The 14,410-nt window shown below is 39.2% G+C and overlaps 1 protein-coding gene across 9 annotated transcripts in view; it reads left to right on the top strand.

Moving 5' to 3' along the window:
- Positions 1-14,410, top strand: part of DMD (dystrophin) — a 1,715,077-nt gene that overhangs the window by 187,375 nt on the left and 1,513,292 nt on the right. For all 9 annotated transcript variants that reach the window (XM_030575515.1, XM_030575505.1, XM_030575489.1 and 6 more), the window contains one exon: positions 6,104-6,276. In XM_030575515.1, the coding sequence (XP_030431375.1) occupies positions 6,116-6,276 (161 nt within the window). In that variant the 5' untranslated portion in view covers positions 6,104-6,115. The remainder of the gene's footprint in view (positions 1-6,103; positions 6,277-14,410) is intronic.

Below are 14,410 nucleotides of genomic sequence, written 5' to 3'. Positions count from 1 at the left end.
TCACTTTCTCTCTTCTTTCCCTTCTAAACAGGTGAGAATTTAGTTCTCATTTATTTTCTCTTATCAAAGGACAGATGTATGACAATTTAAAGGAGGATTGACAGGAAGGCATTAACGTACAGCAAAAGAGCACTGCTGGATAAAGAAACCTTGAGTAAAGCTAGCTTTTAATTTGGGCTGTTTTCCCTTTAAACAAATGCACCTGCATAAAGTTGGTGTGAGCCTGGCACTGTGCGGGCAACCTATGTCCTTTGTAGGACTGACACAGGAAAAGCAGATTAAGAACTCTATAGAGAAAACCGTTTGTCATTTATTAGATTTCCCCCTAGGTCTCAGAATGATTTATATTACTGAGAAATATGTCCCTGATCCTTTAGCTGTCTAGTTATAAATATATTAAAATAATGTGTTACGTACATACTAGTTATAAAGAACAAAACAGGCCTTAGTTGCCTGGCAAAACTTTGCCCCTGGCAGATTGTTCTTGTAACTAAACATCTGGAAATGTTGCAGTTTGCTTTTGAAGAAAATCTCAGTTAGGGAGCTAGGACTCTCCAACTTGTATTTGCATATTGCTGGAACTTGAGCCCATGTCATCTGACCAGTTCACATAGTGGCTGTATGTAGAGCGGGGCAACCAACCAGTTGTTCAGTTTGGTGGCCTAAATCTGCGTGTGTGTGTGTGTTTAGTTTGTCTGAAAAACTTTACTAGCTTCAGCTGCCTCATGATGTTGAATAGGACTATAGAGAAAATTGATCCTTATTGGAATTCCACAAGTGGGAGGTCTAGTATGTCAGGTGCCATTTCCCATCACTGCTTCCAGAAAGATTCAAACAGTTTTACTGCCTTACCCTAGATCCATGCTGCCTCTCTCAGGTGTCCTATGGTTGACAGTGTGAAATGCTACAGAAAGGTCTAGGAAGATGAGAATCGATGTCTGCCACTGTCCACTGACAGCAGGAGATTATTCATCAGTGCCACTAATGTGGTTTTAGTTACATGTCCAGCCCTAAATCCAGATTATACTAGATTTAGGATATTGGCTTCAATTACATGAGCTTGATGTTGACCTTTTGTCTAGCTTTTTCTGTGAGCTTGCTCAGGAAAGAAAATCCCTTCCAAAAACAAACTTTTTTTGTTTTGTGTTTTATCATTATTCTTACCTCTGATGTCCTCAGTAAACACACACACAGAGTAGCATGACATAGAACCAAAATACCTTCCCTGAATCCTTGTATATGACACTTTCCTGAGAATAGGTTTCTTTCCCCATTTTCTGCTGTTTTCCCTCAATTTCCTCTCTCCATAGTTTGTAGTCCCTTGCATTATGTTAATCTTCTAATTTAAAATCCCCCTTATAGTCTTATGTCTATATATACCCATGAAGAACTATGGTGCTATATAAACAATATTGCTATTTGCATTTAGTTTGATCGCAGCAATCAAGAGGCAGAGAGGAGGGACTCTTAACCACTTTGCTTCAAATGAGTTGGGTGATTTGAAGACTGAGTTATTTCAAATGTCAAGGACTTGATTTTTCTTTTGGGATACCTTTAAACAAATTTTTATCTTGGCCACCTAGATCTTCAATTGCTATGATGTATTAAAGAAATTATGCAGGCTAATTAAGATAGTGTGTATATATATCCTCCATATGTTAAAAGGATGAAAAATCCCTGTAAGTGGTGGTGTGATTCTAAGGAAGATATAGGATTGTAGAATCCTGAATGCAAATAAAATATGATTATCAAATAAAATGCAAGATGTATGTGCTAATATAAACTAGTGAATAAAATATGTTAAATTTCCATATATTTCTGGATTAATTCAGAGCCCCTGCTCGTTTTGCCAGGAATAGTATTGTACATGCATTTTAAAGCTGGAATCCACATACGCACAATTGAAAGGGCATTTGTTCCTGTTTTTTAGCTCATGGATTCAAGGGTAAAACAACATGAATTTTTTCATAAAGGTGCAGATCTTCTGAGCTGAAGGAGACCAATTTCCGAAATATACAAATCGCACAGTGTTGTGGTGCCAGCCCACAATGCAGTTCTGACATTCCCCAGAGTACAATCTGGACTGTTAAACACTGTGTCCTCTCAAATTTCTGAAGTGGGGTGCCTTTTACACTGCTTTTCTGTAAGAACATCAACTCCTAGCCTATTCAGACACTGCCTCTGACTTGTAAAATAGTTGAGAGTGATTTTGCATGAATGCTCTGCCAACAGTTGATGAACTACATACAGGGCAACACCAGAAAATTCTCAGTCCCAGGCTTGTCCCCCTGAAATGAGCATCTGAGACTTCCTATGAGCTTGCATTTTCCATCACACTGCTGGGAAGTCCATCATTTCATCAAAGGAAAATGAAATGCACCAGCCTTGTTATATCAAATGGAGTCCCCCACATACTTCAGTTCAAAGATAAGATAAAACAATACTGTAAGTTTAACTACAGAAAGGAAAGATGTCAAGAGACTAAAAGTAATGAGACATAAAAGTCAGGTTTGGTTACAAAAGTAACAAAGGTAAATGCTTGACAAGTGTTGAAGTGACCTTAAAAGCAAAGGATTTTTCTCACCATAAGCTTACGGCAGTCTGTACTGGCTGAAAAGCCTCTCAGCTAGGACTCTTCCTCTGTCCCAGTTCAGTTCTTTAAGAGCTGATGATGTCATGAGCGAGATGAAGGTGGTCAAGTGTTTTTCTTCCCTTTTTATAATTCAGTTTCTTGTGCTAGAAACATCCTTGCTTAGTCATGGTGCAAACTGTCTCTTATGGGTGTCATTATGATGAAATGCAAATTTCTTCTTTATGCCTCTCCTCTGCCAGAGAATGGCCACTTAGTTAAGTGATAACCCACCTGATTTTGTTATCTGTCTTGGTATCTGAAAAACAGATTTGGTCCTGCCATTCTAACTTTGGAACATGTTATAGCAATGTTATACGGTAGAATCTTATAACTTTTTACATATATTGCCACACACATTTTACCAGGGCAAAAATATTCAGCAGATTATGAGTTTTCAAATGATACTTCATACAGCCTACTTTGTACAATATTTATCATAGTCTTTTAAAAGTAGTGACTATGATGGCGAAGACTGTCACAGTGGCATGCTAAAACAATACCTAAAGCTCACAAGATCCAGGCACAAGTATAAATTAGATTAAAAAGCACAAGACTGATTTTCTCTTGCCCTGCACCTTGTGTAACCATTTACAGCAGTGCTGAGTGAGTGAGTGTTGCCATTCACATTAGATCTACTAGTATAATCAACTGCCCAAGCTGTAAAACCACAGAGAATCTGGCCCAAGGATTTTAGAGATTAGTTTAAACTGACATCTCAAGATTATATTGTATACAAATGAGCTCTACTTCATTCCATTCACTTTATTTTAGAATTATCAAAGGTAATATAAGTGGTACCTTTAATTGCTGGCACAGTAACTTTAATCAGGAAAAAGCACGCTGCCAAATGGAGTGGTTTAAAATGATTCAATGTTTAAAATCTTACTCAGATAGAAGTCAATGGGAGTTTTGCCACTGTCTGCAACAGAGCCTGATTTCACTTTAGGTATGTACATACCATGATACTAGAGTTCACATCTTCCTGTGGTGCCCAAACCAACATCATATCTGATTCAGTATGAATGTTGTGTTGTATCAGTGTAAGGACACCTTGAAATATATATAAGCATCTTGTTAAGCAAAAATAAGAATTTCAAAGTTACAACTGAGAGTATGTCTACACTACCCTCTGGATTGGTTTATCGGGGATTGATATATCGTGTCTCATCTAGACGTGATATATCGATCCCCAAACGCGCTCCTGTCGACTCCGGAACTCCACCCGGGTGAGTGGCAGTAGCGGAGTCAACGGCGGAGCCGCGGCTATCGATCCTATGCCGTGAGGATGGTAGGTAAGTTGAAATAAGAGACTTCCACTTCAGCTACGCTATTCCCGTAGCTGAAGTTGTGCATCTTACATCGACCCCCACCCCTCCCCTAGTGTAGACCAGGCCTTAGGATCACATTTGACCTTATTACGGAGTTAATCTTGTTTTATTCAGCAGCAATCAGACTGAACTTGTAAGTAATAGCCAATTGACCTTTTTGCATATGGCTGCTTTTGCAACGTTTCATCTTTTATGGCAGAGTGAATTTGATGTTCTCTGTGTTGTCAATGCAAAATTGCACTTAGTTAACTAAAGGTGTGATGTTTAAACCCATTTAGTTAAACTGGTGCAACTTTGTGTATGGGCACTCTTAAATCAATTTAAACCTAGCTTATATTTATTTAGTTTACTATAAAATTACAAGACAACCTAAGCAGTAAAAGATGTTTTAAATTGATGTCCACATGAGTTTTCACTGGTTTAAATCAAACAATTTAACTAAATTGTTACAATTTTTTTCTGTAAACTGTCTGATTAGGGAAAAAATCCTTCTCACATGTGATGTGCACTCCTTGGGCAGCATGTATTCCAGAGGTGTGGAAAAATGAGTAGCTTCACTTGGAAATTCATGTTTTCTCTAAGCTCTGCATGTTTCCATTGCATAAAACATGTAAGAACAAAGCTTGCCTGTTTCAGTAACAAATCTGGATATGTTTGGTTACCTTATCTGTTACCTCTTTGTTCCTGCTGTCCTTCACATTCATTGGTTCCTTTCTCCAAGTGAAAAAAAATATTAGAACCTTATCACAAAAGTTTCCTACCACTAAATAGTGCTTAGCCCTTCTACATTAATTGTACTTTTTCCTCTAATTCATCTTTACTAAATTCACATGCATCAGCATAAACTCCCATAAACAATACATACCAGTAATATCAATTGTACAAGTCATTTTACAGAGATGTAGCACATAGAATTTTCTGGTTTTAGTTGAAATTTTAAAAATTTTAACTGATATTTCTTTTCCAAGTTAATTAAGTTTGTTAAAGAAAATGTGATATCTTACAGATTGAATCCAGACTGAAGCATGTCAGGGGAAGAATTATAAAATAGCACCTGATATGTTTTTACAGAATTACTGTAGAACTTTTGAGGGTTTAGTTAATTAGCGTGTTTATGAAATGCTAACTATTGAATGTTGCTTACACTTTTTACTCCCCAGAAATTCATGTTGGAAGAGACAATGCATGCTAAATGCTTCAAATCTAAAAATTACTCTTCAGTGGATATTTCTTGATGAAGAGTACAGAATGAAACAATATGTGGATAATTGGACAAGTTATAGATGTCCAGTCTGGATATTTAGTCCTTTATCCTAGAAGATATTTAATACTTGTTGGAAACATAGTAGAATAGAGACTACATTGATTTAAAAACAAAAACCTTCCTTTAAGACAGCATAACCCAATGTTGGGCACTGCTTAATAGAAGTTACTGTTAAGGTCACTAGTAATGAATGTGGCTAGGAAATGCATAAGTGTTCTTAGCTTGAAAACCTGTCAGACCTAGTGTTGCCCTTTGGGAAGCTCTCAGAATTGTCATTACAGTGAAATAACAGTGGGAGGCCTGGATATCTGTTCCTCTGATCAGAGTGGAACATGATTAGCAATTCATAATTAATCTACTTAAACTCACTCATGAAAACAAAACCTGTACAATACTGCTTAAATTGACATGTTCTGTCTCTTTGTATTTGTGTATGTATTTCTTAAGTATACCTTTTATATTCCAGTAGAAGGTACTGTTCTGTACCTAGAGGACACACATAGCTCTCATTCATGCACCCCATTGATTTACCTACCTTTGTACTTATCCTATTAAGTAAGAAAATGTTTCAGAAAAAACTCATTTCAAATAAACTCTCTCCCTGGATAATCCCCATGCACTGGACTTTTAGTTGTCGTAGTGGTGAATATATTGAATACACAGCAAAGAAGACAGGTCAAAACTGGTCACTTTAACAAAGTCAGACTTCAATGCTCTTTTTATACAATGGCATCAATTATAACTCATTTATTTATGGGACCCCATTTGTTATCACTTTAAGCCAAAGGATAAGAGAATTGGTGCTTATTTGGGTCAGGAAAAGCATTTGCTTTGAATACATAAGTTCAACCATTGATGAAATTCTGTCTCCTAATGCAGGTCAAAGATGTAATGAAAAACATCATGGCTGGGTTGCAACAGACAAACAGTGAAAAGATCTTACTGAGCTGGGTCCGCCAGTCAACTCGCAATTACCCGCAGGTCAATGTTATCAATTTCACCACTAGCTGGTCTGATGGATTGGCTTTCAACGCACTCATCCACAGTCACAGGTAGGAAAACCAGAATGTATCATTTTAGCAAACAGATTAAAATCGATTGCAAAACATTGGTTTTAAAACAATGGCTTATTTTGTGCAGATTTAAACTGTTGTTGGATTAAAGGTAAACCTTCAAAATGAATGAAACTTTGCGTATCAGGAAATGGGGCTATCAGAAGCTACTGTCTGCTTGTCTATATGTGTACTATTAACTCTGCTGAAATTAACCCCTTGTAATCATTTTGCATGCAACAGATGGGCAAACACTGTATAACAGTCATGATTTTTTTATTACAGGCATCCTCCACATTCTTCATAGTAAGTTTTGTTCCCCTCCCTTCCCCACCTATTCTCCCCGCATACTCTTCCCCCTATACTGCAGTCACTATGCTTGGTAAATTTTGGGAAAAGTTGAACTTTCAGTGGTGACCGACAGCCATTGCAGTGTAAATCAGTGATCTGCTACTCCGTTAACTTATCCTTATAAGACAAGCAAAAACAGCGGCAAACTTGGGCTCATCTTTCTACCATTTCATTTATCAAAGTGGTGTGACCTTCAAAATCTAAATAGATGCATTTCAAATATGTACTTAAGGCAATGAAACCTTTACATTGCTCCATATAATACATTCTGCACATTGTATAGACATGATAGAGTGTGGTGTAAAAATAGTTTGGCTATTTCCTTGAGATCATCTTTTGTTTGTGCCTTTGCCATCCATAAGCAATGTGGCCAGCTCAGATTCATACCAACAAACCTTTACACTGGCCCCCCTGGGTATTCTGTTCACGTGTGTGCTCTCTTGCGTAAGTGTATTATTGTATTTTAAAATCATTAGTTAGCTGTCATACAGTACCAAGGGATATTCTTGGATGAAAGTTACTACAAGAAGGCTACATAATTATTTGAGGGCAGGAAATAATGTTTTGTACTTCTAAAACACCAGCTATCTGAGGATCTCCAAGAAATTAATATTGAAACTTACTTAAGTTTCGCAACTCCCCTGTATTGTGATCCCTTTTTCACAGATAGGGAAATGAGTATACTAAGATAAATGCTTATCCAATAGTAAACATGAATTTATGGAACAAGGACTTGCATCTCTAGCCTCCCACCATATAATGTTTACTCCCTATAATTAGAAATAAGTTATAAATTAAAGCAATATTAACAAGTTTGTAATGCAACGTTTGGGAAGTTACAGTTACTTTTGCTTTTTACATTTACATGCTGTAGTTTGCAGTATAATTGTGATATTTTCCTATCCTGTGAAATTGAACTTTACTGGACTGCAAATGATTATATGCACCCAGTGGTCCACATGCCCATTGCAGAAGAGCATGGACTTTTGTTCCAGTCTATGGCTGGAGTAGCAGCTGTAGTGAATGGGCAGAAAGGCTGTGTGGTAGTACAGCACTCTGGCCCTAGCTGGGGAGTGGGGCGTGACTAGTAATTGCACTTCACCATGCTCCTTCAGCATAGAGCTGAAGTGGTTGGGCTCTATATAGGTGGAGTGAATTTTGAGGTGAAATAAACTTTACCTTCATAAAGCTCAGACACATCTGGAACTAGCACAATCAAAAGATGTTATCAGCAAGTCATTTAGCTCTAAACTGAAGAGAAACTATCTCCCTCCCCCCGCCAACTTAATAAAAAAGCTTTTTGGAGGACTGGATTTCTCTCACCAGCTCTTAAACACTGGGGGGAAAGGGAAAATGAGACAGACTTATTAAGTTACTACAGTTATATTTGGAGAGGAGTCAGGCACTAGAACTTGGGTTCTTTGGCCACTAGACCATGTTGCTTCTGTAACAAATTCTTGGTGTAATCATTTTATTTTAAAGCTAAATTGTAGGTTGCTTTAAAAGTGATAAGAACTGGAAGAAAATTTAATGTTGAAATAGTGCTCTGTCTACTATCGGGACAAGAGGGGTGAGTTGTCATGTCACCATTAATAGCCAACTCTGTGCTATTGCATAATAGCAGCAGGCGTTAGCTGACAGCTTTGTTAGACACTGTTTTTACTTATACACCTAGCAGCATCAGCACAATATAACATAACTTGTTGTTTAAGCACTTGAGGTAGGCAATAGTGAACTTTGGGCCTTGTCTGTAAGAAGTTAGCACCATCTAGCAACCAACACAATCCAGCATTAATCTGACTGCACTGCAGCAGAAGTGTAGGCACCGTCATCATTGCCATAAGTCTGCAGACCTGATGTGTTTTCCTTTGTTTGCCTTTTGTTTTGAAATAAAATTACGAATCTTTAAACAGGCAAATGTGGAAAAATAGCAGAGAAGCAGCAGAGGAAAATCTGGAAGTCTAGCAATGAGAAGAAATGGTAGTGGGAGTAGTCCAAGAGCTTGTTTTAGCAGATTTTCTTCTCCTATTTCTATTATAAAACTAAAGAGAGTGTTGCTACAAACTTCTTTCTAGGGGGAAATGCACCAACAGTAAGCTCATCATCTATGCCTGCCTTTGACACTGGCTTTGGACAAACTGTTCTTTCTAGCCATTTTATCTCTAAATGTCATCTTTCTGGTCATCGCTTATGGTCACTCTCAGCTGATCGTTTGCTTTGTTGCTTTCATTTCATATGTGATTTCAATCTTACTGGCTTAAATACAGGAATGAAAATGTCCAATAGACATCAACCCCCCCACCTTATTGAGAGTCTAATTTTAGTCCCACTGAAGACACTGGCAAAGCTGTCTATCTCAGGTACTTATATAGACCAAATTACCTTGGTATCTGAGCACTTCACAATCTTTTTAATGTATTCATTCCCAAAATACCCATGTGGTATAGGGAAATTCCATTATTCCTATTTTACAGATCAGGGACTTGGGCAGAGTGAGATGAAGTTATTAGAGGTACATCTCACAGGAAGTCTGTGGCAGTGGATCGATTTCAGTGACACAGGATTAGGTCCTCATGCTAGGTTAAAGAAACACAACTGCTAAGGTCTGCAGAATGTAACTAGTATCCAGTAAATACAGCGTGATGCTGCTATCTCACACACAACTAGATCTTCACATTATGGAGACAAATAATTCCATGTTATGGAATTTCTTTTTTCTTCAAGAAAAAAGTGGACATTACAGAAGTACTGGTCCTCATCCTCCTCTGCATTACTTAAACTTTACAGTGATATAAAACTGTGTACATCAATTTCAGTAGAGTCACACTGGCCTAAAACAAGGATAACACAAAGATGAATCTGTTCCATGGTCACATTACATTTGTTGTTTCCTTACTTTTGAATATCTGAACTTGCATGAACAACTGTACATGATGCCTATACATTCTGCAAAGACTTATGTGCTTTTAAAATTGTATGCACTGTGAATAGCACCACTGAAGTTCAGTGATGGTACTTACAGTGTGTAAGTTTAAGCACATGTATACAGCTTTGCAGGATCAGGATTTTTATGTAATTGTTTTTAGTATGTAAATAACAATATTATTGTTTCCAACTTCTTATTCACTCTTCAAATCCTCTTTATCCAGTGAAAGAAACAGGTGATATTATTAATGCAAGTACTCTGAGCATGGTTTTGACAGTTTTTACCATGTAGAAACAACAGAGGTGGAGGTGGCAAGGATGTTCTGGAAGTTGAATACCAGAGTATAACTGAGGTTCATCACATGCTACAGCTGTAGTTGCCAAATAATAATATGGCAATAGTATCAAATGAAGAATGTGACTGTACTAGTCATATTTACTGATTTGATTTTGCTATTGTACAACAAAGGAACACCTAGCCCTTTACAGTCCTTTAAAAATACACTGATTAAGTGGAAAGACCTGTCAATTATCCAAAGATCAGATACAGGATTTGGCCCACTTCAAATATGAACATATAACTGCTTGGAATTGATACTGCTGTGCTGTGCAACAAGGAGGGAACAGATTCCTGCACCCTCTCTTGGTCACAGACTAGACTGCTGTGAGGGCAACCATTTGCTGGGTTCTCAGCTGTTTTAGCCTCTGGAACCTGAATGGAGTCCAGCTACTGCCCCTGTCTTTGGAGTTTTAAGCACATTTCAGAGTCCAGATCCTCTGTCTAGCACCCCATCCTGAGAGCTGAAACCTACTGTTCAGCTGCCTATGCCCTGTGCTCAGTGCTGATTCTCTTCAGACCCACATATAGTTAAAGAATAACAAGCTTCCAGACTCCCACTGAAAGGTGGTGGTTTATCACTTCAATGAGTCATCTAGCAGTTGTAAAGCAAATAATAGACTGATGATTTGCACATATGTTAACACTATTGCTCTTTGCCTTAATCACATAAACCAGAGGAGAGTACAGATAATTAGGAACACAACAAACATCCCAAATGCCATGCCCCTTACTAGCCCACCCTTCTCTTTGGAGTTCATCTTTGTTCAGTAAGGTAGATGGCATCCCTTGTCTCACTGGCTTGTAGGTGCTGAGTTGCTTCTCCCACCTCTTGAGCTGGAGAACAATGGCCACAAAGAACACCTTTTTAAAACCTTCAGGTGACTCCCCTATCAGCCCCAATATGTGATGAGACCCTTAACAGATGATTGTGTTGCCAAAGTGGCATTCATGCCCCGGCCCCTGAGTTGAGACTTGAAAAACTGGTTGCCCTAGGCTGCAATCATCTTTGTCATCTGGATGGCTAATAGTCAAAATTTCATGACCCTGTATGATTTGTCCTGTGCTAGCATCTCTCTGGAATTCTAGTTCAAGATGGAGGATAGAGACCAGCCTTACAATTAAAATGAAGTTTGCAGTCTGAGATAGATACATATGGAATTCATAGTCTTACATGGAATTCATAAAGTGTGCAGATTTCCAAAATCATTCCATAAGGAACTAGAGGTGTCATGGGCAGGGATGATGGCGATGAGTCATCTATCCTTATAAAACAAATGTATGTGATTATTCAAAGCCACCTAGCTATTCCTAGAGATAATTTAAGAATAGAGCCAACAGAGGCAGATATGAGAGATGTTAGTTCAGATGCTTAAGGTGGGGAAGACTAGCAGAAAGGCAAGATCCCTGCATGAAGAGTCACTCTATACCAGTCAATTCATCTTTAGTAATTGGGTAGAATTGACACTAACCAAGTATTCAAGGAGCAGCTAAAATAGTTCATTGTCTCCCTCTCTCTCTGATGCGGTGTACCAACCCTGTATTGGTGAAGCAAGACTTGAAGAGGCAATGGAGGGAGCATTTAAAAGGGAGTGACTCAGCTCAGTCTGGTCTGACCACAGAAGAGAGCAGTCAGGTGCAGCAGCCTTCCACTGGAAAGCCACCAGCAGCTTTGTAGCCAAACCACTGGAAGCCCAATGACTGCGTGATGACTTGCCATTGCCAGCGGAGGAGAATCAGGGGACAGATCAGTGGGAAACAATGAAGGGATCACAATTCTAGCCCAAGATGGTACCAGAGACATTGTAACAAGTGTAGGAAATGACCCAGGGAGCGTGTTTAAGGGTATCAGGCCGCAGGGCACTTTACAAGGCCTACTGCTTCAAAGAGCCCTGGGTTGGAACCTGGGTTCCAGCTCCCTCACTAGTGACCGACACAACCTGGAGCTATTGCTGCTAGGCAAGGTGGCCTTTGGACTCTTATAGTGGGTGATGCCCTTGGTGTTATGCCCTGGAGCATCTCCATTGGGTGATACTGCTGATGCAGAGCACACAGTCAATCCCCTGACACACTCTCAACAACCCTTATTCAGTATTCTAAAGGACCGGTTTAGCAAATGTCAAAAGAAAAACATTCTTGGTGTGGGCTATCTCCTTTCAAAGTGAAAAGGCCATCAGCACTGCAGTTTGCTCTAGGTGTATATGAGCTGTCAGAGGGATGTTGGATCTCAACCATTGTTCCCTCTATTTTTGTACATTCTGTGTGTGGAATAATAGGCTGACACAGTATGAGTTTAACACTAGTGAGTGAAGCCTCTTCATCCTCCCCATACGCATGAACTTGTGTTCATTGTCTTCCATTTCTGATCTCTTCTCTGAAATTCAGTCTAGTTATTGTCATTTGCTCTCCATTCCAATTTGCCCCTTCATATCTCATTTACCTTCTCTCATCTCTCCATCCTTTTCCATCTTATTCAATATTCTCCATCCCATTCCTCCCCCTACCCCAGCTCATCCCATTTTCTTTCTCTCCACTGCCTTATTCCATTTCTCTCCCTTTTATACTCCATCAGGCCCATCCTGTTTTTTTTTATCCTCCACTAGTTTGTCCCATTCTTTCCCTTCGTAACATTCTGTCTGCTGCCCCTCTCTTCTCCCATCCCCTCTCTCCTGGCCTTTCCTTTCCCTTTCTCTCTCTACTCCCCCACTGGACCTATCCCCTTCTCTGTTTCTCTTTCAGACCCCATTAATAAACAAGCATCTGTGGCCCAGACATTCAAAAATTGAATGCTATCTTGTCCATAGGGAATAATGTTCAGTGGAAGCACATACTGCATATACTGAATCCATTCATGTGGGAAATTACCTAGGTGTGTAAGCATGCAATCATGTCTTTGTAGTGCCTGATCCCAGAGATTATGCAGATGGCTGCAATCTGGCAGTTAAACATGCCAATTTTCCACTTTAAGTGGTAGGGGCTCCTACTTTTTCCTGTAGAAGGTTGTCTTCGGTTCAAGCCTCACCATTGACAGTACTGACTGATTGCATATTCAGGCATGGATTCATTACACATACATAGGGTCTCACCAAATTCACTGTGCATTATGGTCAATTTCATGGTTGTAGGATTTAAAAAATCATAAATTTTATTAATTCAGATATTTATGTCTATACTGGCACTAGAAAAGGTTCAGAAAAGGGCAACTAAAATAATTAGGGGGTTGGAGAGGGTCCCATATGAGGAAAGATTAAAGAGGCTAGGACTCTTCAGCTTGGAAAAGAGGAGACTAAGGGGGGGATATGATAGAGATATATAAAATCATGAGTGATGTGGAGAAAATGGGAATAAGTAAATAACTTTTCCTTATCCACAATACAAGAACTAGGGTCACCAAATTAAATTAATAGGCAGCAGGTTTAAAACAAATAAAAGGAAGTTCTTCTTCACGCAGTGCACAGTCAACTTGTGGAACTCCTTACCTGAGGAGGTTGTGAAGGCTAGGACTATAACAGCGTTTAAAAGAGAACTGGATAAATTCATGGTGGTGAAGTCCATTAATGGCTGTTAACCAGGATGAGTAAGGAATGGTGTCCCTAGCCTCTGTTTCTCAGAGGATGGAGATGAATGGCAGGAGAAAGATCACTTGATCTTTGCCTGTTAGGTTCACTCCCTCTGGGGCACCTGGCATTGGCCACTGTTGGTAGACAGGATAATGGGCTAGATGGACCTTTGGTCTGACCTGGTACAGCCGTTCTTATGTTCTTAAATCTGAAACTTCAGTCTTGTAACTGTAGGGGTCCTGACAAAGAAGTGGGTAATGTGTGCTGAAGGGTATCACAAGGTTATTGTAGGTCGGTCATGGTATTGTCACCCTTAGTTCTGTGCTGCTGCTGCTGGTGGCGGTGCTGCCTTACGAGCTGGGCAGCCAGAAGCACCAGTTGCTGGCCAGTAGATTTTGCAAATCAGTTTGAAAGGATTAGACATACCTTTAAAATATATGTAAGTATACATTACAATATACACTTGCTGTATAATGAGTGCATTATTGATTTATTCCAGGGATAGGCAACCTATGGCACATGTGCCGAAGGTGGCACTCGAGCTGATTTTCAGTGGCACTCTCACTGCCTGGGTCCTGGCCACCAGTCCGGGGAGCTCTCCATTTTAATTTAATTTTAAATGAAGCTTCTTAAACGTTTTAAAAACCTTATTTACTTTACATACAACAATAGTTTAGTTATATATTATAGACTTATAGAAAGTGACCTTCTAAAAACGTTAAAATGTATTACTGGCACATAAAACCTTTAATTAGAGTGAATAAATGAAGACTCGGCACAGCACTTCTGAAAGGTTGCCAACCCCTGATTTATACTTTCAGCAGTTTTCAGGCTCTGCCCCACTTTCTGTTAAAACAGTTGTGTCCATATACTTTTTTTCCCCCTCTGAATACAAAGTAAGGGGACATATGCTTCACTGGTTACAGCAGAAAATTGAGGAGGACTCCTGAGTTCTATTCTT

The sequence above is a fragment of the Gopherus evgoodei genome, chromosome 1, assembly GCF_007399415.2.
Source record: "Gopherus evgoodei ecotype Sinaloan lineage chromosome 1, rGopEvg1_v1.p, whole genome shotgun sequence".
Lineage (NCBI taxonomy): Eukaryota > Metazoa > Chordata > Testudines > Testudinidae > Gopherus > Gopherus evgoodei.
The sequence above is the reverse complement of the archived record's forward strand: the minus strand, read 5'-3'. Positions and strand labels throughout refer to the sequence as shown.